At 41.3% G+C, this 27682-nt stretch overlaps 2 protein-coding genes across 8 annotated transcripts in view; one reads left to right on the forward strand and one right to left on the reverse strand.

Annotated features, from left to right (window-relative positions):
* Positions 1 to 10519, reverse strand: part of matn4 (matrilin 4) — a 35400-nt gene extending 24881 nt beyond the window's left edge. For 3 of the 6 annotated variants that reach the window (XM_036002066.1, XM_031300268.2, XM_036002064.1), the window contains exon 1: positions 10182 to 10519. The gene's annotated coding sequence lies outside the window, so the exon portion shown is untranslated. The remainder of the gene's footprint in view (positions 1 to 10181) is intronic. The other 3 variants (XM_031300269.2, XM_031300267.2, XM_031300270.2) reach the window with 2 other exon arrangements.
* rbpjl (recombination signal binding protein for immunoglobulin kappa J region-like) overlaps positions 1 to 27682 on the forward strand; it is a 46989-nt gene that overhangs the window by 7228 nt on the left and 12079 nt on the right. The window contains exons 1-9 of one of the 2 annotated variants that reach the window (XM_031300271.2): positions 3022 to 3398; positions 4509 to 4599; positions 10087 to 10234; positions 18327 to 18461; positions 18801 to 18871; positions 19695 to 19810; positions 22576 to 22750; positions 24020 to 24157; positions 25648 to 25760. In XM_031300271.2, the coding sequence (XP_031156131.1) occupies positions 4545 to 4599; positions 10087 to 10234; positions 18327 to 18461; positions 18801 to 18871; positions 19695 to 19810; positions 22576 to 22750; positions 24020 to 24157; positions 25648 to 25760 (951 nt within the window). In that variant the 5' untranslated portion in view covers positions 3022 to 3398; positions 4509 to 4544. Of the gene's footprint in view, positions 1 to 3021; positions 3399 to 4508; positions 4600 to 10086; positions 10235 to 18326; positions 18462 to 18800; positions 18872 to 19694; positions 19811 to 22575; positions 22751 to 24019; positions 24158 to 25647; positions 25761 to 27682 lie in introns of those variants that run through there. The other variant, XM_036002067.1, reaches the window with a different exon arrangement.

Here is a 27682-nt window from a genome sequence, read left to right on the forward strand (position 1 = left end):
AAACCACAGTCAGTGGACTCTGACCCCAAAATCACTCTGTGGCTCTGCAGAACACATTACACACATTAGTACAAGAAGTTAAAACTTCATCAGGTGAGATGTCACAGTTCATCAGATTTAACAGCTTAGACGTGTGTTCGAGGAGCTAATTGTTGATTTATCTGGCGATTATTTTCTCAATTAACTGAGTTATCGATTTATAAAAAAAAAAAAGCCTTTAATGATTAAATAAAGATTACAGATTAAAAGATATCAGTCTAAAATCTAAAAATGTTCAATTTACTATTACATGTGCAGAAAAACTTCAGTTGAGATAAGCCTAAATGATGACACTTTCTATTTGTGTCTGTAAACTCCCTGAGAGTTAATCATTTAACTCAAAGAAGTATTAGTTGCCAATGAAAAAGAAAATAAATTTTCTTAGTGTTTTTTCCTCTTCTATCTTACACAACATTCAACCCCATTTTTGCACAATTGAATATGCTGATACACAATAATGATACATTTGGAACTTTGATCTGTTAATGTGCATTCAGGGCCAAAAAAAGAGCCAGAGACAAACACATTTCAGTCAAAACAGATTATTCTTCAGCGCAGTTTAGATCAATCTTTTTCTAACCCTTCCAAAAGTCTTTCCATTGCTGCTCGATTGAGTTTGACTGATGTGACTTCAAATTGTTCCTCTGGCGTCTCGTATCACCTCAAACAAAACAAATCTCTTTCACAGTAATGACTAAATACCCAGTGAATCCACAATTGCTCACAGTAAATAAACTGTAGCATGTTTCAGGTATGTATTTTTGGATTGATCACCACAACTGTCATTTGTCGTTTTTCTGCCTGCTGTCTGATTGGAAACACAGACATCTTGTTGAGTTCTTCTGTTGGTTTTCATCACATTGGGATGTTTCTAGCGGCCTCTGACTGTAAGAGACAGCAGGGCACGTCCGCCTGCAAGATAACAGTGGCTGAAGGTAAACAGGAATTATTGTTTCTCTGAGGGTAAAGAATTATCAACCTTGTTGCCTTTAAAATAAAGGGTTGGGTTGTAGTATATCACTGGTGGCGTTTGCTGTTTTAAAGTGCTCATATTATGCTTTTTGGCTTTTTCCCTTTCATTTGTTGTGTTATATATCTTTTTTTGTGCACATTATAGCTTTACAAAGTGAAAAAGCCCAAAGTCCACCCCAAAGGGACTTACCATCTCCAACAGAAAACACTGTTCACAAACTGCTCCAAACAGCTCTATTGTAGTCCAGCCTTTACTTCAGAGACAAACGTGGTCACTTTGTAACACACGTTATAATGCTCGCCTAACTGCTAGCGTGGCACGCCCTCATACTCTGCTTCTGACTGGCTAGTAGTCCTTACCTAGCTACTGTCAGGGTACACCCTCATACTCTGCTTCTAACTGGCTAGTAGTCCTTACCTAGGTACTGTCAGGGCACGCCCTCATACTCTGCTCCTGACTGGCTAGTAGTCCTTACCTAGCTACTGTCAGGGCACGACCTCATACTCTGTTTCTGACTGGCTAGTAGTCCTTACCTAGGTACTGTCAGGGCACGCCCTCATACTCTGCTTCTGACTGGCTAGTAGTCCTTACCTAGGTACTGTCAGGGCACGCCCTCATACTCTGCTTCTGACTGGCTAGTAGTCCTTACCTAGCTACTGCGCATGTGCGACTCCCAACAAAGATGGAACAGAAGTGAGATGCCAAACTCTGTAGCTAAAACAGAGAGCTCAACACAGGGTGAAAAGAGGAGCTGCAGCTTTTTTTTTATTAAACCATGTAAACCTATTCTGGTACAACCTGTAAATACAATTATGAACTTGAAAATGAGCATAATATGAGCACTTTACTATCCTATCCTAATTGCTTTTAATTTAATGTTAAAGGGATAGTTTGGATTTTTGAAGTGGAGTTGTATGAAGTACCTGTCTATAGTTTTAGACACCTAAAACATCTATCTCAGTTTAAGTGTACACTATATTTAGAATATTTTCACCGCTTGACCTTGCAGACAGCCCTTTCCAACGGAGAACTGAAGACGTTATCTCTGCTCTCTTCAAAGCCACCACACTCCTGACAAAAAGTAATTTTACTTTGCAGAACAAGGGAGTTGCTGCAGTCTACCACTGCTTCTGTCTGTTAGTTTGTTAGTTTCATTAGATCCTAATTATAGAAAATAATTGAGGGTTGCTTCTTGCTTGTACAATTTACAGCTTACGTTGTATTGTAACTGAAATTTCCCTAACCTAACTGAAATTAAATTGAAAATGTAATTGAATTGGGATGTTGTGGATTGGAATCAAATCAATAATTTGGGAAATCATTGGCCCTAGTAGAACTATTATGCGAATGCAGCATCTTTCAAAGTACTGTGATGATGTAGGTATGGCATAAATGAAAAAAAAGAGTAAATCTGGGCAAACATTGGTGCAATTATATGTGGTGTCATTCATTCTTGGTGTTTAATTACTAATCCTACATGTAGGCGCTCCAGTATATTCATTAACTACTGCATACTGACAGCCATGTCTGAAGGGCATTTGTGTGGAGTTATCTCATATCTACAGTATCTTGCATTAAAAGAGCAGACTTCAAACGGCTGCATGTTGTCAATTTATAGCAACTGGAATTAATTACAGCATTATTACAAATAAGGACACCTTTTATCCAGAGCCACATTTAAATTAATACCTAAAGAATGTCTCTATGGGTGTTATTAGAATCAGTTTATTGGCAAAGTGTGTATTTGTATTTAATAATACAAATGTAACGAACCAAATGTAAGCACCGCATGCAAAGTTTTAGTCTTGGGTTTAAGTTATAAATAGAAAAGAGCAGTGGTCAACCGAAAACCATTTTAGATCCAACAGATAACTTTTAAAAATAAAAAAGCTGTTTGCCTAAGAGAAAAGGTGTGTGTGAGAAAGCTGCCGTCCAGCAACAGGTGATTATCTCCTTATCCACACAAACTGAGAGATAGAGTAATGTGCGCACACACACACACACACACACACACACACACACACACACACACACACACACACACACACACAGAGCAGTGGTTAGATAACAGCAGATCCGGGGTGGAGGGCAAACATGAACACACGCACACACACACACACACACACACACAGAGTGACACACGTCTTTTCCACTGAAGTCTCTGTTACTGTAGTGTAGTACTTCGTACTGTACGTTGAAGTGGTAACATGTAACTGGTGAAAGTGACTGATGGACATTGACATCCTTTAAATAAACTAACGTTTACTGCTGTGAGGACTGTGGAACTGAGCGATAACTGTTACAGCATGTGGAACATCTGGATGGATAGAAACTGAACCTGCGCAGAATGAGAACAACAAGAGGATCTTAACCAACGTGATTTCAGGTCAGCTCCCACTAAGAAACCATGAAAGGAACTTCTTATTTGTTATCAATTGTAGTGATATTGTCAAAATGTGCAATTTAGATCTACAAAGGTTAATCAATTAGGGTCAACTATTAAATGAATCGCCAAATATTTTGATAATCGATTAGTTTCAGGAAAATTCTCCGGTTGCAGCTTGTTAAATGCGATTATTTTCTAGTTTCTTCTCTCCTCTGTGACAGTCAACTGAATATCTTTAAGTTGTGGACAAAACACATCTGAGGACGTCATCTGGGGCTTTTTGGGAAACACTGATCCACATTTTTCACTGTTTTCTGACATTTTATAAACCAAACAAATCAATTAATCGAGAAAACAATCAACAGATTAATCAACAATGAAAATAGTCGTTAGTTGCAGCTCTGATGCAAGTGAATATTAATGAAAATGTCATGTTTTCACTGCTTTTTCAAGTTCTGACCGTCTGCTTTTTGAGTCTGTGAGACATTTAAAGTTGTCTTTGGTTAGGCAGTTTTGTTTAGTTTACACAGATATCAACATTTCATCAGACCATCAAGCTGCAACACCAAGCCAACTTGACGTTAAGTCGACAGCTGCATTAGTTGAATTACGCAGCTCTTGGACCTGCTGATGGACACTGAAGTCATTGTTTTATTCCTCCAGAACAAAATCTGCCATCTGTGCATTTGTTTGTCCAACTATTGCTTACCGTACACCAGAAGACTCTGAAAAGACTAAAGTCTGACATCATCTCACATATAAAGATGATCTGTCATAATGTCACTGAGTTTTCAGTGACAGACCAGAAGAATTTACCACCAAGAGTTAAAACTTACGATAATACTTGATTTCGTTGGAACGCCAAGACGAGTAAAAGACTGACTTAAGACAGCTCAGACTTGGTTTTATGACCATCCACCTTACACCAATTGGTGCCCCAACTTTAGTAAGACTCTCAGGATTTCATTCCGATATTGAAAATGTGTCTGCGACAGTGGAATCGGATGAAAAGTCGTTTGTTGTAAGGTCGGCACAAGTCCACAACACTCATAAATTGTGGTGCAGCTCTGAGATCTTTCACTGTAAACACTGCAGTTCTCTTAAAATCAGCAGAGTGACGATGGACCGGAGCAACATCCCGTCTTAATGTCAGCAGAGCCAATCATGGACGAGTTGGGCATCACAGATCAAGGCAGGAGAGGTGAGTCAAGGATGATTTTGCCATCTTATAGAGAGGTGAAGTCCCTCCCCTTCCGGTGAACAACCATGGAAAATATGTATTTTTTAATCCTGTTTGAATTGAGCCATGAATTACACAGATGATGTTTGTCAGTTTAGAAGATCATTTTGCGAGAGAACAAAGTCTCAGTTTGTCATAAAACTTGTTAAAGTAGAACACTGTGAAAATACTATTAGAAAGACTACACACGTCAAAGTCTCTAAGTCACGTCTCTCGAGCTTCTGTGTTTCGTACCGGGATGTAATGTTACTCACACGAGCAACGGATCTTGCTCCTTCTTTTGCTTCTCTGCTGATAAAACTTTGAAGGATAAAACACATCAGGTAAGATAATGTAACGTGTTGTGGAACAGAGCTAAGCTAGCTAGATAGCGAGCAAGCCGAGCATCAAGCCAGGTGAAGTAAATTGTGCCAGACGAGCGGTTTCACACAAAACTAAGTGGTACTTTGACAAACTGAGACTTTCTTGCCTTGCAAAATTATCTTTTAAACTGACGAACGTTGTTTAATTCATGGCCCAATTCAAACAGGATCAAATAATTATTTGTCTCCCCGTTAACCACCATACATATTCATACATATTTTTCTGAAATGGTCCCATGGGGTCCACTGGAAGGGGAGGGACTTTGCCTCTATTTTTAGTTATTTGTGAGCAATGTGACGTCAAGCATCAACCAACAATTCAGACAGACAGAGCAAAACATCTGACGATGACAGGAACATCATTAGTTTTGCAGCTAGTGTTGGACCAAGCGGCAACTTCAAAAAGTGAATCCAAAGCTGAAGCTCCTTAAAGTTGCATTCAATCTAACTTCCAGCAGAGGGCGACTCGACTTTCTCCAAAAAGTTTCTATAGCAGTCTATGAGAAAATAGTCTCGCTTTGCCAGACCCTCCTCCAAAGCGCCCTGAAGGAGGGTCTAGCTACTCCACATAGCATTCAGGGATGGGAGGAAAACATGCTCTGGTTTAATGGCATTTCTTTAAAAAAAGTCAGAATCGTCATGGGCGGTGCTAAACTCCGCATAGCGCCGCTGCAAAATAGTCATGCGAGAGAAAACTCAGATTGGACAGAAAGTCTGGCTAGCTGTCTCAATTTACCATGCAGAGATCTGAGGAGCAGTCAACAATAGTCCTCAGAAATCCACCAAATTTAAAATTCCAACACAAAGAAAGCGGAAGGTAACGGAAAATACATGCATCCGGCAGAATTTCCTGCGCCACCGGAGCAATCCCGGGAGTGGAACGTCAAGGATATAGACTAATGAGAAAACAGCTCATCCAACCCATGACCCCCTGATAACCATCCTCTGAACCCGAGGTTGAGAAACCATGACAGGTGACAGATATTTGACCCCGCTGTTGAATTCATGTTGGAACTGATTGGACTCGGAAAGACTTAAAATATTTCAGTGGTATTAGTGCACTCAAGTGTTGAAGAAAAAGTCAGCGTGCACAGAGTGTCTGTTTCATATGACTGTGTTATGACTTTTGTTTGCAGATTTGCAGCTCAACAGCTTCTCCCATAGCAGATATTTGTAGTATCCACAGTTTTTGTTTGTCGCTGTGCTTCAGTCAGTGTGTTTCACTGCTTCTTGCACTGAAGTACCCTCTTGTTTGCAGACAATATGATCCTGTTAAATCAGCCAGTTCTGTAGTTTGACTGCATGCTTGTTTAATACTCTGCCGTTTCACACAACACAAATGCTTTTCTATGTCTTTGTTATAATAATAAAGACTGCATAGACTCTGTTAGACAGTCAGGATTAAAAAAAAAAAAGTGCTTTCCACCGGGAGGGTCGTTGGATAAATCTAAGATGATTTTCAAATGGTAAAAAGTAGCGGTGTAAATCAGGAGTTTTATCACGATAGGATATTATATTGATTATTTGGTCAACAATACAATATTTGCTGGTATCTTGAAGTCCGCCTGGATAGGCAACCAAGTCCTTGTGTAGGAGAAAAAGTGTATTTTGTCTAGAGCTGCAAAGATTAATGGATTAGTTATGAACTAATAAATTAATCGGCAACTATTTTGATAATTGATTGAAAAACAACTCAAGCCGATTGTTTAATCGGCTTGAGTTGTTTTTTATGAGCTTGTTAAATGTGAATATGTTCTAGTTTCTTCTCTCCTCAGTGACAGTAAACTGAATATCTTTGAGTTGTGGACAAAACAAGACATTTGAGGACGTCATCTTGGGCTTTTTGGGAAACACTGATCCACATTGACATTTAAGAGAACAAACACTTAATTGATTAATCCAGAAAATAATCCACAGATGAATCGACGATCAAAATAATCGTTAGTTGAAGCCCTACTTTTGTCACCTGTGACCACATCTGAAATCAATGTTCAGAGTGTGACTGAAGAAAAAACTCCTCTGGTTGAAAGAAAGACGTTTAGGATTAAAGCAGCAGGTGAAGGAGTGAAGGGAGAGGCAGGTAGGTCAGTATAAGTTACATAAACAGTAAAAGTCTCTCTGTGAGTTTGATTGACAGCCTGGGTTCACACTGAGATGCTCACATGTCAGCTCTGTGGTTCAGATATTAGAAAGAGAAGAAGACAGACAGACGGAGACCATATGTTCATCCAGAGAGCAGAGAGACGGGGTGGCTGTGTGCAGTGAGACGGGCAGAGAGCCTGTGGTTGGTACTGTAGGTGGTTTTGAGTGACAGCTGGAGACCACACTGAGATGAAGACACAGCACTTCTTGTTAGTAGCTGGAGATTAGAACCAGATGTGGACTCTGCTACTGTTAGCAGTTTCCCTCGCTTCCTGTACGGTCTACCTGCCTGCCTGCCTGTCTCACTGCCTGACTTCCTGTCTCACTGTTTGATTATCTGACTGTAGACCAAACTGAGGCTGCTTTCACAGAGATAGACTCTGACTGTTAAGAAACAGTCAGACTCCAGATAGACACTTGAAATGATCTGTTCAACCTGGACCCTATTACCTTTGGTTTTGTGTCTAAGTGACTGATGGGAACAACTTTGAAATTAGTCCAGTATTAAGCAAGACAGCTGCAATGTAACTTTAATGGGCAACTGTGCACCTTCAATTTGCATCCACTAAAAGTGCTGTTTTTCCACTGACAGGCTCAGATTACTATAAATTACTGACAATATTATGGCAAGGATCCCTACAGAGATTAACCTTTTTATTAAAGAGTGAAATCATTCGGCTCCAAAATCACTATTGCCAAACACACCAGACTGGTTGTGCATTTTCATTTTGCGCATAGAAAATCTGCGTGGAAGTGCTGGAAATTTGAAAAACAACGTTGAATAAATTTAAAGCGTGGCTGAAGTGGAAAAGTGTGTGTATTGTTTCAAACAAAATGTGAAAAAAAGTGCAACAGAAAAGGACTTGTCCACACACACACAGGTTTTTTTTCATTTTTTTCTACGCATTTTGGCATTTCGTCCATGCAAACTGTGTTTTAGATCACTGAAAACTGATTTTTTTTTTTGGAAAACTTCTTCCAGGGTGAAGATGTTCAAAAAAAGTTTTTGTCTTGTAACGAATGCATGCGCGCCGTTATCTCTCTTTTGTGAGTTGCACAAATAAGGCGAACATTTCATGTAATGGCAGATGTGGCCCAAATATTGCTGGTTCTAACCACTAAGAGGACTTTTTACATGTTTACACATACATTTACGGTCAATCTTTCACTTTATTGAGAAACAGAGGTGTCAGAATGCTACGAAGCGATCGATGCGCCATTGCCGCCAGGTAGCATTCAGGTAACAGCTTTTTTTCCTAGGCTTCTCATTGGCTAACATGGCTTTAGGTCATGGTTATTGCGCCACCTGTTGGTTCGGCATGCTCTTGGCTCGCTAATGGGTTTTTGCATTTTTCATTTGGACAGATAACAACAAACAGAAACATCTCATATTTCCATCATCTTTTCTTCCACGTGGTTTTCCATCGTTTATATTTCTACAAATATTTAACGGCACCAACTGTAGTATGTAATACAGTAGTAGTTCCTGGAAGTTGGTTCAAAATGTGCGCTTAACTTGGATGGAAACTTGGCTTTAGTTTTAAGTTAGTCTGAGGGGGGCAGAGTGGCTCATTCTTTGGGTTTAAGATAAGTTTTTACTTTTGTGAAACTGTCTAACTTTTATTAAAAAAATTATGGCTGTCAGTCTGCCATTAACCTGTATTACTGTGTCTGCCTGTCTTTCTTCTCTAACTGATCCGTCTTCCTGCCTGAATGCAGCACACAGAGCATCACCTCCAGGCAACCAGTGTGAACCCACGGCGTTACTCTTCTCTCTCCCCTTTCCCTTCCCTCCTTCACTCCCTCCCTCCGTCACTCACATCGTTTTAGAAACCTGCCAACAGCACTTCTGATTTTTTAGAGTTAGAAGACTAAAAGATGTCAGAAGATTTTTTAATGGTCTCTTTTCCATGAAACACTTAAATTATTTCACATCATTTCAAACACACTAAACAGTGCAGAAATGTGAAGAAATCAAATTAAATTGTATGTATAGTGTCATACCATTACAGAAGTTATCTCAGGACACTTTACAGATATAGCAGGTCTAGGTCACACTATAATAACGGACCCAACAATTCCCCCAAGAGCAAGTATTTGGTGCGACAGCATTGAGGAAAAACTTCCTTTTAACAGACAGAAGCCGGCTCTTGATGCGCAGAGGAAAGAGTGATAATCACAATAAATACAGACGTATTTCTCATAATAGAAACATTTTGATTTATAACTTCAAACTGAGAACAATCACAGAAACAAAGATACACATCTTTACAACAACCCAAATGTTCATGACAGCTTTGTATCAAACATGTAGCCTGTTATTTATACTACCATAAAAAGAGAAACCATTTTTTTTTCAATAATTTCTGATTTTGAATGTTGGTTTTATATGTCAGAAGCAGCTGATGTTGACTGCAGTTAACAGTATATCCTTGAATAATGAATTCATTGTTTTATCTATATATATAAAAAAAAAAAAAATGTCAGAGAACAGAACATGCTTACTCTTCCTCAGAGGTGACATTTGAGAAGCTGGAACAACATTTCCCTTGAAAAGTGACATGATTATCGATTAATCACAACAGCTGCTGATCTCCGATTTATCTTCGTCGACTAAAGATTTCAGCTGCTACAATGAGCATCTCTAATGATGCACCTTCGGTCCTAGTGCAGGCTGCACAGCATTCATATCACCCTGCAGAGATCTCATTACATTACATGTCATTTTGCAGACGCTTTTATCCAACCTTGAAGGTACAAACGCCAGACAACAAGTAGTAAGTACAGTGCATTAGCCAAACTACAAAGAGCCATATGAAAGTGCAACTGTATAAAAAAATGTGTCATCCCCTTCAGCTTCTCTTTGGTTTCAAAAGTTTAAATGGCGCGTCATGTAACAAATAATGCTCTTTTTAAACCGATCTTGTCTCTCTTAATCTGCCAGAAACCTCGACCACCCAACCAGGATTCTCCCAGGCGGACCCCGCTCTGTTTTACCCCCCTCCTCTCTCCCCAGACCCGGGCAGCACGCTGACTCACCTGGGGACGCTGCTGGCCGGACACGACGCACCGAGGACCGGCGGATGGGACAGGTAAGACCGGCTGGGTACTCACTCAACCTCCGCAACAAGAAAGTCCCGTAACACTCTCTCACACACACATACACACACACACAATGTCCCGGGTTACGAGAGGTCAGGTCACGGTTTGCTGTCGTTTATCCCAAACTTGTTTCCCCCCAGAGAAGCCTCGCCAGTGCCGTGAGGAATGAGCGCGCGGACGTGAAAATGCGTTCAGGACGGCGCGTGACCTTTCCTCGGTTTTACTCACTGGTGGAATGAGGCGGTGGAGGGATGTTGTGGAGGTATTGAAACGGCAGGAGGAGAAGTATTTGTGGAGGCAGAGACCCCACCCCGGTACCCCGGTACCCCCGCCCCCTGCCTTCTTTAACCCGAACACCGGGGAGGGAGAAAGGGAGTTTCTGCAGCGCTGAGGGGAGAGGTTTGGAGAGGTGGGCCCGTGGCCCACGAGTCAGGGATTACACCTATTATTTGAATTGTCAATTAATATGTTTTTTATTTTCTGGATTAATGGATTAGTTGTTTGCTCTATAAGATGTCAGAAAATGGTGATACATGTGGATCAGTGTTTCCCAAAGTCCCAAGATGACATCCTCAAATGTCTTGTTTTGTCCACAACTCAGAGATATTCAATTGCTGTCACAGAGGAGTGAAAAAAACTAGAAAATAATTACATTTAACAAGCTGACATCAGAGGATTCAAACTTTTTTTCATAAAATAACTCAACCCGATTAATAAAATAGTTGCCAATTCAATTTATTAAATGGAGTAAAAAAAAATACATGATACCAATTTCGGGTCTGTTTCATGTTAAACAAAAAGGATCTTACTCTTTAACAAACAGGTCTATCTCTGTAGGTATCCTCTCCATAATGTTGTCAGACACTTAGAATAATAATCTGAGCCTGTTGGTGGCAAAAACAGCACTTTTAGTGGACGGAAATTAAAGGTGCGCAATTGCCCATTAATGTTACATTGCAGCTTGTTTATGCTTAATACTGGACCAATTTCAAAGATTGTTGTCTCCATTAGTCACTTGGATGCAAAAACATGGGAAAATAAGGTCCAGGTTGAAAAATACCCAAGTTACCTTTTTAAAGAAATAATCTCAGGGATTTTTTTGTTAAATCACTGTCTACGGCTAAATGAGGTAACACAATGGTGGTTGAGGTCCACTGATGAGATCTTTTACATTTGCAGTATTCTGAACTGGGGTCTGTGGTGACATTCCCCGGAAAAATCAGAAGCAGTGCACACTTAGTGGCATGTTTTCCATCACCCAGCTGTGATTGGCCCTCCAGACAGGGTAGGCAGAGCCAAGCAACAGACTCGTTTTTACATTGTGTGCTTGCGTTACCAGTAAACGGTTACTTTGGCTGAACAAACAAAGAGAAGAGCAATGACTATAGACAAAACTTCAGAAGAAATAGTAAGGTTTTAATGCAGGACTTTTACTTGTAGTGGACCATTTTCACAGTCGGTGCGTTTACATGCACAGCAGTAACCGGGGTATAGTGAATAACTGGGTTGTGCCAGTTTTCCCCGTATACATGAGCAGGGAAGAATGACAGGAGTAACCCCACCTCCGGTGGCGATCTGCCAACGCATGACTCAAGTATCGGCCTCTCAAGTAGTACAATTTAACAACTTAATGTTTCATTAACACACTCTTGTCACAGCGTAGGAAAGCACAGTGTTCCCGCCAGATGACTGACAACTTGTTCGGCTCATTATAACGTTACCTGTAACCAGTGTCGGGCGGAATTATCAAGCTAACTTCGTTAGCTAACTAAAATTAACGTTAGCCAGCGGCCGCAGCATGTGCTGTTCGGTCCCTCCACTTTTTTTGCCAAGACACAACGTTGACAGCCCCGGAGATGGACAATCTGTCTAGCCATCTCCAGGTGTCGGCTGCTGCCTCGGCGGGGAGTAAAACCGATGGACCGCAGGCTTTTTGCTGCCGACGGCCCGCTGATTCGGGCATCGCTGTTTTGTTGTATGGTGTCATAGCAACGACTACGACTCACAGCGCGCTGACGGAGTATGTCCGGTTCAAAAACCACTGCAGGGGAGTGAGGAACCAATCGTTTAAACTGATCATAGCCCGGTTAAGGTGTATACATGGAGGAATACCCAGGTTACTGATGGAGTTCTCTACCTCTGTTAACCAGGTTATGAGAACTCAGATTTTAACCGGGGTAAGGTGTTTACATGGTGTTTGAGAAATCTGGATATTGCCTTAACCCGAATATTATCGTATTTTCAAACTGCATGTAAACGCACTGAGTGTGTTTATGTACTTTTACTGCAGTAAAGGATCTGAATACTTCTTGAGACTGTCCTCCCCCCAAAAAAGGCCCCCATAAGTCGTTTGTTCAAGCAGCAATTACGACTTATATTTACATTTCTGGTGGCGGCGCCCTCTAGTGGCCGCAGTAATTGACGAGAGCAAAGCAGAAAGTAAGGTGAGGAAGTATAAGAGCGCCAAGTTCCGAAGTAGACAGGTCGGGGTGGTATATGGGTCAAACAAACACAGGACTTTCACCCAGGAGACAGGGGTTCCTGTCCTGTTTTAAAATAAAATGTTTTTACTTTACGGAACAAAGAGGAAAAACCTGAGTCACGTCACGTTCAGCTCCATGTACGTAACCTTCAGGAAATGAAGGATCGTCTGATTTTAACCCAGACCACCATCTTTTTCTAAACTTAACTAAGTAGTTTTGGTGTATAAACATAACCAAACTATGACTGTTTCACGACATTACCGTTATGTTAAAAAAAACGCGACCGTTGCATTCTTTGGTTTAGATATGAGGAGGACCGAACCTCGAACCAGAAAATGTACTTTTTTGGAGGTCAAAGTGCATTCATCTCCTCCCCTCCCCCTCTTTGCTCTTCCTTCTGTCCATTCTATGTTGCCGGTGTGAAATGCCAGAGAGTCTGAGCTCCCGACACGCTGACCTCTGACCTTTTGAAGAGGGAACGGTCTAATTTAGACTGAGCACACACACCGCCTGTCAAGTGTGAACTGTGGACCATGGAGAGAGGTGTACTGGGTCAGGGGGATCCCCCCTCATATATGAACAAAACAGTCAGTATACAGTTCACCGGGCAGACTTTCCTCCCTTACAAGGAGCGCTCCTCTGAATACATGTAGCATTGTGTGAGCGCAGGAGCGAGGTGAGGGCCAGAAAGAAGAGTATTTAGCCAAGTTTTGAATGGAAATAGACATATACAGATATATAGCATGTTCAGCTCTTCCCATATTTTTTTTGGCTGTTCACATTACCTTTTAAAATGTGGCCTATATCAGATTCCAGTGTGAACCGTTTGCGGTTTCGAACTGACCCGCATACGCAAAAGAACAATAACAATGACATCAGACGCAGCACGCTGTTGCACCAAAGTTAGGGAGGTTATAGAGGAAGTAAGCATTTTCACTTTTCTTTCAAAATGTTTGTGTAATGGCAGCCGTAACATTAATGAGCATACACTAATTAGGTCTAACACCTCACTCTCCCTCCATGACTTGCTCCATCACTGTTCTCCATTTTGTAGGCCTAGTCAAGTTTTTAATTTTACTGTCTGTGTCTAGGGCTAGCTCCCGCTGGCGCATAATTGTGACGAATGTCGATGTAGATTGACGTAAAAGTCGCATCAAATCCGCCTTGGTTGTTCACACTGTGGCCGCATTGAAAAAAATCAGACCTGGGTCTGATTCCGGCCCACATATGGAAGTGGTCTAAATCTGATTTGAAAAAATCAGATCTGGGCAAGATTTGAGTGTTCACACTACTTGTGAAGAAGTCTGACCTGGTCACTTGACCCCAAAAACAAATCTGATTTGGGCCACTTTTGCCTGCAGTCTGAACGTAGCCTTGGCTTCAATAACAACGCCAAAGGCACCTGACCAAGCTTCTGTATTTACGAGTTGAAAAGTGAGGCGACGACAGCTAAGTTTAGGCACCAAAACAACTAGTTACGTTTAGGGAAAAAGATCGTAGTTTGGTTAAAACACTCCCGGGGGAACAATCGCGTGTTTCCTGGGTGAAAGTCTTTTGTTTTCAGGACACAAACTCCCCTCCCTCCTGCTTGAAAGTGCTGCGTTTAATGGCCCATCCGTCCACCCCGACCTCCTCCCTACACGGTCCACAGCGCTCTACATACAGCAGCAGTCAATGTGGGGCATACAGTGATAAATACATGGAATACATATAAATTACAGGGCTTGTACTTTTAGTATCCCTGAATGTCTGATTCCAGCATTACACTATTACATTCTTCATCTGTTTTGATTGTTGAGCGGTGAGGAGCCGCCCCTGTCTCCATGGAGGCAGGCATACAAAAAATGCGGAAGTACAATCTGTAGTTCGAACAACAGCATTAGAGCCAGCAAAAGTTGGCTGATTTCTTTGAGTGGGGTGCTGTGGGTGATGGGAACATGGAGGCAATTAAAACAACAAACTGCTCCTTTAATATCCCCTTTTAATCATTTGTCGATCATTTGTTTTTATTTTGGACACACATCTGCTGCTGCATGAACAGTTCAGCGGTCTTAGCAGAATCCATCTTACACTGTGATGTTAGAGACCAAGGCAAAGACTCAGTTGGCCTGGGTGAGACTTTTCTCCCTGCGCCGCATTTTAGAATTACTTGAAGAAAGGTTGAAAATGTTTCTACAAAAAGCTGCAGCCACATTTCACTGAAACTGAAGATCTTTGTTGTGACTTTACGAGCAGAGGAGAACATGGACCCTTGTTGTCTTGGCCCTGACCCAGCTGGCCTCTGAATGTCAGATCAGTCGTGTTCTCTGTGTGTTGTGACTGAGTGACGGTCGTGTTATTGGGCTGTCGTCCTTGTTAAAACCAGCACCCTGCTGCTTTTAGAGAGTCGCTCCGCTCTTCCCTCACCAAAACTAAATTCACCAACAAGTAGCCTGAATGTTCTTGTTGTTTTAGTCACACAGTTATGTCACATCCTTTTTCTTGCATTGACTTGCATAGGATTTGCAAAATAGAACTTGTTTTTATTTTGAAAGGACTTTATGGGCTATGGGTCTGATATCCTGCAGAGAGTTTACATCCTTATGTGTTGCGTTGAAAATGGTTTAAAGGAATAGTTATTTATCTGCCTCTTGCTGAGAGTTGGATCTTTAAATAAATCTCATTCTCGTGTCCGTATGTTAAATATGAAGCTAATGCCTGTTAGCACGACCGGTCACATGACAGTTAAGTTTAGCTGAGAAAAGAGGACTGGTAGCTGGCTACAGAGCACCGTGAGGTGACAGTCATTTCAGTGGCCGTTGCCATTAAGTTTAGCCAACAACAGGTGACTGTCTTGCAACGACGGTTCATTTTAGAAAAAAAGATTGTGTTTTGGGTTAAAACACCGGTCCCCTTAAGTAGTAATCCCGGTACACAAACACTCGTTCCCTGGGTGAAAGTCTCGTGTTTTCTCCTTAACTTCTTCCGGGACATGAACTTTGCTTTCCTGCTTGAAAGCCCTGTGTTTTAGGAGCCAAACATCCACCCCGACCTCCTCCCTACGAGGATCTTCACGCTCTTGTACAGCAGCAGTCAATGTGCTGCCGACTGAATTCTTTACTTTCGTAGCTATATTATATGTTTGAATGGTTCATGAGAACAGCCTGAGTCATACCGTACAGCGCTGTGGAGATAGGTCTCGTCCAAAGGCAACATAATCCACCTACCAGCATCTAAATTACGTCACTAATTAACACGTTATATCGTTTGTTTAAAAACCAAAAGTGTAATCACAACAAGTTGTGTTTTTACTTAATGTGGACTTTTTCTAGGCAGGCTGTCAAAACAAATAAGTATGCCTCCTAAAATGTTGAACTATTTCTTTAAGAAAAAAAAACTCTTCAGTTTTCAGCATTATTGTGCTACGAAAATCTTTTCGACAGATTTTTAGTGATGTGTTAATCCTGTTTCATGCACTCATTTTAGAACACTTTGTGACAAACATTTTTTTTTGTCATCATCCACAAAATTCGGGAGCATGCCTATGTTCCCACAGCTCTATGTTCCCACATTTCTAAGAATATTTTTTTCACTGAAAATTAGGCCCTATGTTCCCACAGCCCTATGTTCCCACATTTCTAAGATTTTTTTTCCAAAATTAGGCCCTATGTTTGCCTAACCCACCCTAACCCTTGAAGGGAAATGTAGGAACACAAGACCTAATTTTGAAAATGTCCTAGAAATGTGGGAACATTGGGCTGTGGGAACATAGGGCCTAATTTTCAGTGAAAAAAGAATTCTTAGAAATGTGGGAACATAGGGCTGTGGGACCATTGGGCTATGGGAACATAGGGCTGACCCCCAAAATTCTGCTACATCTTTTCTTCCTCTTTTTCTTCTTCCTCTTTTTCTTCTCCTTCTTTTTCTTCTTCCTCTCATGTCAAAAGTCTTCATTGCGAGTAGCATTCCAGCGTCGGGGCACACACCCTGGGGCAGTAACTCCTCATTACATTGTTACTGCAGAGAACAAACACAGCTAATGTGACAGCTGCTATTGTTAGCAGAGCTACACGGGGCCGCTCGGTCTGCTGATGTTTCTGTTCCTTCGCTCGCGTACCTGCTGTTCAGTTGAACTTTGGAAATCTAATCACACAGATGAGTTTGCAGAACATGTTTCATTTTGAATCAAATCACCAACAAACAAATGTCAAATTAATTGCTCGAAATGTGGAATTAATACAGCATCGAGCAAGACTTGCAAACCTTGATGACAGGGGTTTTTTGATCCAGTAGACACATGAGTAGAAATGTCATATTTCTGTCAGTTTAGAAAGAGATGACAAAAGTTCATCAAAAAGGTCAACCCTTGAAACAGTTTGGGGGTTCGTGTCTTGCTCAAGGGCATCTCGGCAGTGTCCAGGAGGCAAACTGGCACTCTCCATACTTCGGTCCGTATGGTGAATTGAACCGGCAACTCTTCAGTTCCTAAGCCAATGGTCACGTTACAACCTGTCAGTTTACTCACTCTTCACTTTGTCTTTCTACAGACGTGAAATATAGTAAATACAGACAGAAGGAATTTGTTGCTTTTTGTGTTTGAATTAAATCACAGATGCACAAATACTGTATATTTAAAAAAAAGTATACTACACTAATGACAAGTGAAAGCATGGATGATTTCATTAATTTCACAACTGCCTTTTGTCCCAGTTAGTTGTTGCAGATGTTATCTGCTGTTCACCTTGTTGTCAATGTAATGTCTCTGAAGCCCTTTAGTTGTAAATTTGAATAAATTAAGGAGACAAATGATGGAAAGAATAATTAAATCCCTCTGAACAAATGAAATGACCAAAATATTTTGTGAATAAAAGAAAAACGGACATCTAAATTCCCTCAAATGAGGTTTTACAAACAAGTTTTCTGGTACAGTTACTAATCATGTACTTCAGCTGTAAAATAATTTAGCAGATTTGTTTTTATTCGTAGAGAATTGTCTGGTCGGTAAAATGTGTCTTTATTTCTTTCACTGTGACTTTGTGTCTCCGGTGTCAGTCCAAGAACACGTCCAAGATATAAAATGAACTCTTCCGTTGTTTAATGGGTCGCTAATCTTTGGCACGTCTTTGTTTATGGACAAAGTCCATTATGAAGATGGATGGAGTGATGACTGAATGATGAGTCTGAGATGCTTTATGTCCCAGAGAAGAAAACTGAAAAGAAACTACGGCAACACTTTACTTGAAGGTAGCTACATAAGAGTGACATGACACTGTCATGAACACATGACACTGTCATGACACAGTCATGTCATCAAAAACCGAATGACACTTACTCAAAGAAGCGTTATGTCATAAACATTTGACTTGTTTATAATGTTTATGACATGTGCATGACAGTGTCATGTCACTCTTATGTATATACCTTCAAGTAAAGTGTAACCGAAACTACAGTAAGACTTCTTTATTGGCTAAGACCAACGTCTACTGTAGTTAACTTGCGTTTCAGTCAGTGTTCTTTACAGGGAAACACGTTTTTTTTTGTCTCACCATTTTAACCCACAAACACAAATATAGTATATATTCCTGGTTGTTTGTGACTGATAACATTTCTGTCCAATCAGGAGCCTGGACCTGGGGTTTCAAGGCTCCCAGTTACTAGGAACAACAAGGGAACCAGTAAGAGAAGCTCACGCAGACCAGAGTGTCACCATCCTGCACGCCAAGGTCGCTCAGAAGTCCTACGGCACCGAGAAAAGGTTTGATGAGGCTTCTGAGGACAGCTTTTCAGACAGTTAGCTGAATAAACATGAAAGAAATTTAAAATATACTCACTTAAAAAAAACTATGTTTTAAAGCTAGTTCAAATGTTACTGTTATTTTCTTTTTCCAAACTGATAATTCAGTGTTTCCTCTATGTTGATTTTGTAGCGGTGGCCTGTGATGGCAACATTTCTGCCGCCATGGTATCAGAAATAGGGCAGACCCACAATTTAGTCGCGTTGTTGTTCGGACAGACCTGCCCCCACTGCTAAAAAAAACACTGTAATTGATTCTGTAGTTTACGTAATAAGTCTGAACTGTCCCATGACTCACAGGTTCTTCTGCCCTCCTCCTTGTGTTTACATCAGCGGCCATGGATGGAGAGTCATGCAGGACCATCTGAAAGGTGAGAACAAAAGTGAAGTTTAGAAGAAAACATTGAATACAGCTCTTTGTACTGCACCTCTAAAGGGACACAGGGATTTTTTTTCCTGGTGCTCACCAGAAACCATTCTAACATTATGTGCCTACAGTTCATATTTCACATTCACAGCATGAAATTGGTTAACATGTACCTCATCATCTTCAAGTTTGTTGATGACACTATTAGGTACATTTTGTTACATTTTTGCGCTTTTAGGAAGACGAACACCTCCTCCTCTGCAACCATTCTGACTGGTAATCAGATTATTTGTATAGCACCTTTAAAAAATAATAGTTTACAAAGTGCTCTGACAGAAGAAACAAAAGCACATACTAATCAATACTTTAGAATGAATACATTTAATTAAATGAACAGATGATAGGGTAAAAAGACGATAATAGGACGACATCACATAAAAGCAAATCTATAAAAATGTGCTTTAAGAAATGTATTTACTGATTCAGCAAGCCTTATCTCCTCGGGCAGTTTGTTCAAAGCCGAGGAGGCCTGATGGAGACGGCACGATCACCTCTGGTTTTGAGCTTAGAATCTGGAACAGTAACATCTAGTAGGATCTAAAGCTGCGAACAGTCAGCATTTCGTGTTTATAGTTGGGGGCTAGACCCTGATGAGCTTTAATAAGTAATCAGTAAAATATTAAAATCAATTCTTAAACAGACAGGGAGCCAATAAAGTGAAGCTAGGATAGGAGTGATGATGTAGCCTTCCTCTGTTCCTCCCTTGTCTTTTTCCCCTTTCATCCCTCCATTGTTATTTTCTCTCTCTTCCTGTCGTCTCCCTCCAGCGGCTGGGTGCGGAGACTCTGTGTATCGAGTGTGTGGTTACATGTGTCTGGACAGCTCCAGTCAGTCTCAGGCCGACACATTCAAACTGGTCTTCGATGAGCAGCCAAACTCCAGGGTGAGATCCGTGTGTGTGTGTGTGTGTGTGTGTGTGTGTGTGTGTTTATCTGATGTAATGCCATGTGCATACCTGTCTGCTGTGTGTTTGACAGTTTCAGTCTCCAGCCCGTCTGTCAAATCCCTTTTAATGACAGAGACGCCAATTTTCTGGCCTTTGTCCCGGCTCAATTATCCCTTGAATTCCTCTCCAAACATCAGGAGTTCCACTGAATCCACAGTCCTCCTTTTTGTAGAATTATAGGTTTATAATGTCAACACATTATGTGTGTAAATCATGTCAAATAGATTTTTCTATTATGTTTGTTTTTCGATCACTACTGCACAAACTCTGGCTCCAAAATGGCAGCGATGGAACTGTGAGATTCTGGCTTCACTTTTGTACAGCGGGGGGAAGTGGAGACGCGTCGTCCATCTTTATATTCAGTCAGTGCTGTGGAAGAGGATTAGCCTAGAAATCTAGACGCACCCTAACGGCCGTTAATGTAATTTGCAGCCAGGGTCGTCTAGCAACTCTCCGTTGGCTTGCGAGCTGGAAAAACCAAACTCTAGCCGGGCCAATCACATCGTGTATAGAGTCGGTAGGCGGGCTTAACATAATGACGGCAGAGTTGTGACGGTTCTGCGTGGATTCCCTGCTACTTGAAAACAAATAAGATGGCTGCTGCTGCTGGCAAACAGCGGTCTTTTGAATGGGCTTTGGACGACTCTGGAAGACTTGGAGTTAAGCACTGAAGTCATTCTTAAAAAAGGAAGATGTGTTCTGAGTTTTGCCGACCCGATATGGCAGAAGTCTAATCTACTAGTGTTGCTCTGGTTGGTTGTGGCGCTATCCTATTGCATGCAGAGGGAATTTGAAAGACAACCGTTTATCCCACCCCTCGGATTGAGCCTTGCCAATGGTGAGTTCCTAGACCCAACATCTTGATGTGGGTCTGGCTTGTCAGGCTAGAAGAGGATCCTAAACTGTTTACCCAGACGAGACAATCGCCTCTTTTATTACAGTCTGCTGTTGACATTCTGTCTGACAGTAAACTACGCTGCTGTAAACCAACTGTGTGTGTGTGTGTGTGTGTGTGTGTGTTCACTGGCCTCTTCCTTATTTACTGAGAAGGACAAACAGACTTTCTACATCTGCATCACTGTACAGTGTGTCAGTCAGCACATCTTTCAAATGCTTAGGAGATATCACCCCAATCTTGTTATTATTAGTTTTCAGTTTGTGTGGTTATTTACAACAATAACAATCTCAGTTATATATTCCCATAGACTGTAAAAATAACAGACGTAAATTTATTGACGTCACCCATTGGTTTGTGGACTGCCTTTTTGTTAACCCTCCTGTTGTCCTCGGGTCAAGTTTGACCCATTTTCAAAAAGTGAGAAATTGGGGTTTCTTTCAACCAAATTGTCAAAAAAAATAAATAATGTAGATGGTTCCATACAACGCACTTCACAAGTAAAATAAATTGTCAGTTCACTAATTTCATTGAATTTGGGTGTTTAATTCAATTTTATAGCACTTGAAAAAAATAAATGAAACAACGTTGAAAAAAGTGACAAAAATGTTGGAAAAAAAACCAAAAAAAAGTGCAGAAAAAATCGACAAAAACATTTGAAAAGGTGACAAAAAATTGGGTGAAAAAAGTGACAGAAACGTTGAAAAAAAGTGTAAAAAACTTCAGGTAAAGCGACAAAAGTGTCGAAAAAGACGACCAAATAGTTTTAATTTTAGACCCAGAAAAACAAAACGTTGCATGGTTGATGGGAAGACAACACAAGGGTTAAGCAGTGAATTTGGCAATTTGGCCGTCGTCCTCTTGGTATTTTTTAAACCGGTGGTGAGGATTTTTGACGAGTGTGTGGAGCTGGGGGAGGACGACGTGGCCAAGCCAGTGTTGTTTATGGTTTCATGGCGCCGCGTGTGCTAAGCTAAACGCTAAAGAGGGAAAGTCGCTGATTTTCAACCCTTCTGAAGCGAGTCACACAGTGGCGATTCACCTACGGGTAAACATGAACTTCCGGGTACTGCCGCCATTCATCTGCATGTACTACAGAACAGAAAATCATCAAACTTTCACTTAAGTTACCAGCTAACGCTAGCGCTAGAGGGCTGAACAAGAAAGAAAACAAAGAGGGTCAAAGTTTAAGATGAAAACACGGACAACACCCAAAAACAAGTTGAGGTCTGTTTTAATGTCCACAGGGGGTCAGCCCTATGTTCTCACAGCTCTCTGTTCCCACATTTCTAAGATTTTTCTTAAAATTAGGCCCTAGGTTAGGGTTAGGGTTACATTCCATCTGTAGTCCATTGCTACTGGATAATAAGTTGGGTGTAATTGGCTACCAAATTGGGAGAAAGGGGGTTAAAATCTGATACAAATTTATGAAAAAGGAAATGTGGGAACATAGAGCCTAATTTTGAAACATTGTTTAGAAATGTGGGAACATAGGGCTGTGAGAACATAGGCACGCTCCCGTCCACAGTGTTAGCATGGTTAGCATTGCTGAGCCTCTGTCCTGATTGGCCAGTCCTAAAGCATCCCCTGCTTTATCGTTTATTTTGAAATTAATGGGACCATAATTTACTAAATGAACATCATGCTGTATTAAAGAAGACTTGAATCTCCTCTGTTTTATTAACACAGTTTTAGTCCGAAGTTTTCCAGACACATCCTGCTCTCCATCTCTCTCTCTCTCTCTCTCTCTCTCTCTCTCTCTCTCTCTCTCTCTCTCTCTCTCTCTCTCTCCATCTTTCTGCTTCAGATGTTTGCCTGTGCCAAGTCCCTGTTCATCTCTGACCAGGACAAGAGGAAACACTTCTGCCTGTTGCTGCGACTCTTCTTGGGCAACAGACAGGAAGTGGGTTCGTTCCAGAGCCGGATGATCAAAGTCATCTCCAAACCCTCCCAGAAGAGACAGTCCATGAAGAATGCCGACCGTGAGTCACGTTTATGTGTTTGTTCAATCCAGCAAATTGATTTTATTATTTGAGAGCTGCCTTTTTGGAGTCACATTCATATTAGGGATGTAACAATACGATTCGTTTCACGATTTCAAGTTGACGATGCAGTTTTTTTTCAGGATTTTCTTAACACAATGAGCTGCAGTCAAATGACTAATACAGTGTTTCCTCTATGGTGATTTTGTAATGGCGGCCCACCATGGCAAAATTTCTGCCACCACGGTATCAGAAATAGGGCTGTACAAAAAAATGTTGCCTTTTAAATTATCTTGCCGACATAATGCACTGTTATAATGTTGGCTGCCACTCACATTGCAATTTAACAAGTAGAACTATTCAGAGGTTGAGCCTGTCCCCCAATGTTGTTGTTCGGACAGACATGCCCCCACTGCTAAAAATAATCCTAAAGGAAACACTGAAATATTCCTTTATTTATATAAATTGTGCAAAAACAGATGTGTCCTCTAATCAAAAGTGCAACTCAAATTGTATTTGATCTTAAATAACAAAAATGTAATAATTAGATTTATTTTAAACAAATCCCACATTAAATCTTTATCTCGACCGGTTGAAATCTTTTTAACCGATTCATGATACGTTGTCACATGATTCTGGTGTTCAGTCTCTATTTTACTTCTGTGAACAAACTCAGACACTGGTCTCAGGTTTGACTGAGTGATTAATTCGTTAAGTGTCAGTGTTATCCACACACACACACACACACACAGCTCAGAGTGATGTCTCCTTTTAGTGTGAACGTGTGTGTGTTTACTTGTGCATCTATCGTTGTCAGGAACAATTTGAGTTTGAGATCTTTTTTTGGAGGACATTGTGGCCGGTCCTCATTTTGGGACGGACCTTCGACCCTCAAGTGCCATTTGAGGGTTCAGACTTGGTTTTAAATGGTTTAAATTCAGATTCTAATTCACTGTTTGTACTTATACCGACGTAAAGTAATGCATAATTGAGCTAGTACATAACCCACGTAATCTGGGGTTAGGGATTTAGGCATTTACTGTAGTTATGATGGTTAGGGTAAGGGGCAAAGGAATGCATTATGTCAATGAGTGTTCTCACAAGTATAGAAAGACAAAAGGTGTGTGTGTGTGTGTGTGTGTGTGTGTGTGTGTGTGTCCAACAGGTTGCAAATGAGGCATCAACCAATAAAATGCACATTCCTGCACTCAAAAAGGGGACTTTGTCATACTGTGTGTGTGTGTGTGTGTGTGTGTGTGTGTCTTCCAGTGTGTATCTCATCGTGCTCCAGAGTAGCTTTGTTCAACCGTTTACGCTCGCAGACGGTCAGCACTCGTTACCTCTCAGTGGACAGAGGAGCTTTTATAGCCAGCGCCAGACAGTGGACCGCCTTCACCATCAACCTGGGTATGTGTGTGTGTGTGTGTGTGTGTGTGTGTGTGTGTGTTGTGTGTGTGTGACTTATGCCACACTGTAAAGGTCATTGTGTGATCAGTCTCTCCATAAATTCCCTTTAGTTTTTACGTACCACGCTACATTCTTCTTTATTGTGCTGTACACATGATCACACAGTGTTGTTGGCCTATGATGTATGATGTATGATGAACATTATTCCAACAATACACATATTGCATGTGAAAAATAAGCTTTTTCTGCTTAAAATTAGCAGCTTGTTTGTTCAGTTCAACCAAACTCTCTGGCCCCTCCCTAACGGTGACGTAACAGGCAAGACTGTTACGTATGTTGACCCCCCCCCCTCACTGTTGTAACAGCGGTGAGTATAAAAAGCAGAACACTGGCTGACTGTAGCTCCACTTTGTGCCTCTCACACATAAACTTCTGGTAGCGAGACGACGTTCAGGAACTAGATACATTTTTCTTCTGTGGCAGTAAACCCACAACACAGAAACTGTGCTACATTCAGAGCTTTACAGCTGTGACAAACAGCGGGGCTATGACTATTTTTTTTTGGACCCATCCATCCACCTCGACCTCCCCAAGCCAACTTTATTGGATTTTGTTATGCATCAAAAACAAACGTCCAGGGACAAAATAAGTTTACATATTGTATGAACCAAAGGAGCACAATTATAAGCGATGTATCTATCCAACTGAATGTGAATTTCTTAAACCATAAATGATCTTTATTCACTGTCTCTAAGCCAATTTTTGCAGTAATTTATTATAAACCCTGTCATGGACGGGTGACCTGTGCAGCGTGTACCTCACATCTCACCCAGTGCATACTGGGAAAGACTCCAGATCCTCGCTGCCCTGAAACAAGAAAAAGCTGCCAAGAAAATGAATAGATGGGTGTATGCAAACGAGACAATTTCAGACATGTTTGGGTGTGTTTTTTCAGGAGTCACTCCTTTATATAAAACTATAGACATCTTAGTTTCTTCATTATATCTCATATATACCGTATATACACTACATCTGTGGAGTCAACACTACACAGCCTTTGACAAAGACACTGAAACAGGGATGAACAGTTACCTTCCAGTCACTAGACGGCGTCTCCCGCCACCCGGCCAGCCGGAATAAATACAGTCAGTGTGCGAGCAGCGATTCCCTCAAACGCGTCTGGAAAAGTCTGGAGATCTGAGAGGTTATTTATTTAACACAGTGCCCGGTGTGCACGGACCTCCCACCACCAAAAACCCAAACCTCATTCATTCATCCGTCTGCACGCTCTCCTCTCTACTATCACTACACACACACACACACACACACACACACACACACACACACACACACACACACACACACACACACAAACACACTTCTGTTGGTCGAAAAGTAGGCCAAAGTAGGAAAAACTTTTTTTTAAGGGAAAAGATGCTTGTTTGTGTGTGTGTGTGTGTGTGTGTGTGTGTGTGTGTGTGTGTGTTTAGTGCAGGAGCAGCATGCTGACCGAGGGGACTTTGTGCCGAGCGAGGGCTTCATCTGTTACGGCCGTGTGGTCCAGTTAGTGTGCACTGAGTCTGGAGTCGCTCTGCCTCTCATGGTAAAAAACACACACACACACACACACACACACACACACACACACACACACACACACACACACACACACACACACACATAAATGTACAGTAGTTTATGAGACACATGCGATAACATAAACATATTTATTAAAGAGCATTTTTTGCAAATCTTGCATCTACCTGCAAAAGATAATTATAGTGATAAAATGACCTGGCAAAGGTCCGCAGTGATGAACTGTCCTCACTGTTATCCAACTATCCTGTTTTGTGCTCTTCTTCTTTTTTTTGTTAAGTATCAGCTCAGGCACCGTCTTGAAAGTATAATTTTAACTAGATACCCAATCCTAGTTGCTAATACAGAAAACAATACCAAGTACAGAAACACGCTGCAAGATGCACCACACAGCTGAAATGTTTCCAGGGGACACTAAACTACTACTCAACTTTATTGTCAGTGTAGAGTACAAGAACAAAGACAAGGAAATGCAGTTTGCGTCCAACCAGAAGTGCAAAAAAGCAGAAACATGCATATACTTATTACTAGATTGTCAATTCAAATAATCTGATGAAATATATATAATTACAACAAGATATCTGCAATAATATCATGTGACCAAAATGTTAAAATTAATCAAAAAAAAATGGTTTAAAGAAACAATTCAAAAGGGGTACATTATTGAAAAAAGTTTGAGAACCACTGGTGTAGTGCAACGATGGTGCAGGGTGGGTCGATCCTTCTTCCAAAAAGTAATGAAAGTAGTTGTGTCATCAAAGAGGAGCCCCATACAAAGAGAGGAAAAAAAGGCTCTCTTGAGTGAAGCTGTCTGGTCTGATTATACACAGCGTTAAGGACCAATCACCACTCTGATCCTATATGTCTTACAGATGTGTGCCTGTGCAGCTGTTACATAACCCGCTAATCCCCAAAAACGCTGTTATTGCTGAGCGTGACCTCCACTTTAAATTAAACTTAGACCTCTTAGCAGAAGCCTTCACAATCCGCTGACTCTTTCTCCTCCTCACCTGCTGTCATAACAAGCTCGGCCGCTGCACGCTACACCTCCATGTGTTTTTGTGGTCGAGGCCTTTTTTCGCTGCACGCTTTGCTGCATCAGCAGCGGTGAAAAGACTTATATACTACTTCATATAGAGGTTTAGGTATCCTGTGTGCGGTGCAGTAAAGGGTGTGTTTGATTGAGTTAATACTTAGGATTCAGGCTCAAGGTCTGGAGATACCAGAAGTGATTTTTTGTGAAACCTCCAGCGATGTGCAAACCATAGGCGCCGATTTATGTTTTCCTCCGTGGGTGCTCATGGGTGCACTCCCTTTACAAAAAAAAAGTAGTCAAAAAATTTTTGCATTTCAGAACCTTAGGAAATGGACAGCGGCCAACACGAACACACACGCCTATTAACTCGATAGTAAAGCCGTAAAGTAGGCTATCTTTCATCTCAGGACAGCGCCACAGATAGGATTGGAGATGAAAAGTTTAACTGACACGTAACCGCGATCAGCTTCGTGGGAAATTAAGAATCACTAAAGAGTTTTCATCCGAGAGACGCTGTGATTGGTGGATAGGATATGGAGCAGGGGACTGACAGCGACATAACCAATCACACTATGACAGATGCTTCACTTAGCACCAACTGCAATGTTTAATTTTAAATGAATGTAGCCTACTGGCAGTCTGGCACACGTGGGTCCTCAGTATTTTCCGCGGGTGCTTGAGCACCCACGGTATCAGCGCCTATGGTGCAGACCGCCTGGTGTCCTGAAGCTTCCTGAAGGCACCTCTGTCCTGTCTGATTTAACTCTCTTTTGCTCTCCGTACATTTGTAAGCTAAACCAACTTCTTTCTGTCACTTTTGACCTGACTACTGATCTTAAAAAACCTTTTCCTCTTGATGTGAAGTGTGCAGCTTTGTTAATAGGCAAAGCAGA

Source organism: Sander lucioperca, chromosome 6 (assembly GCF_008315115.2).
Source record: "Sander lucioperca isolate FBNREF2018 chromosome 6, SLUC_FBN_1.2, whole genome shotgun sequence".
NCBI lineage: Eukaryota > Metazoa > Chordata > Actinopteri > Perciformes > Percidae > Sander > Sander lucioperca.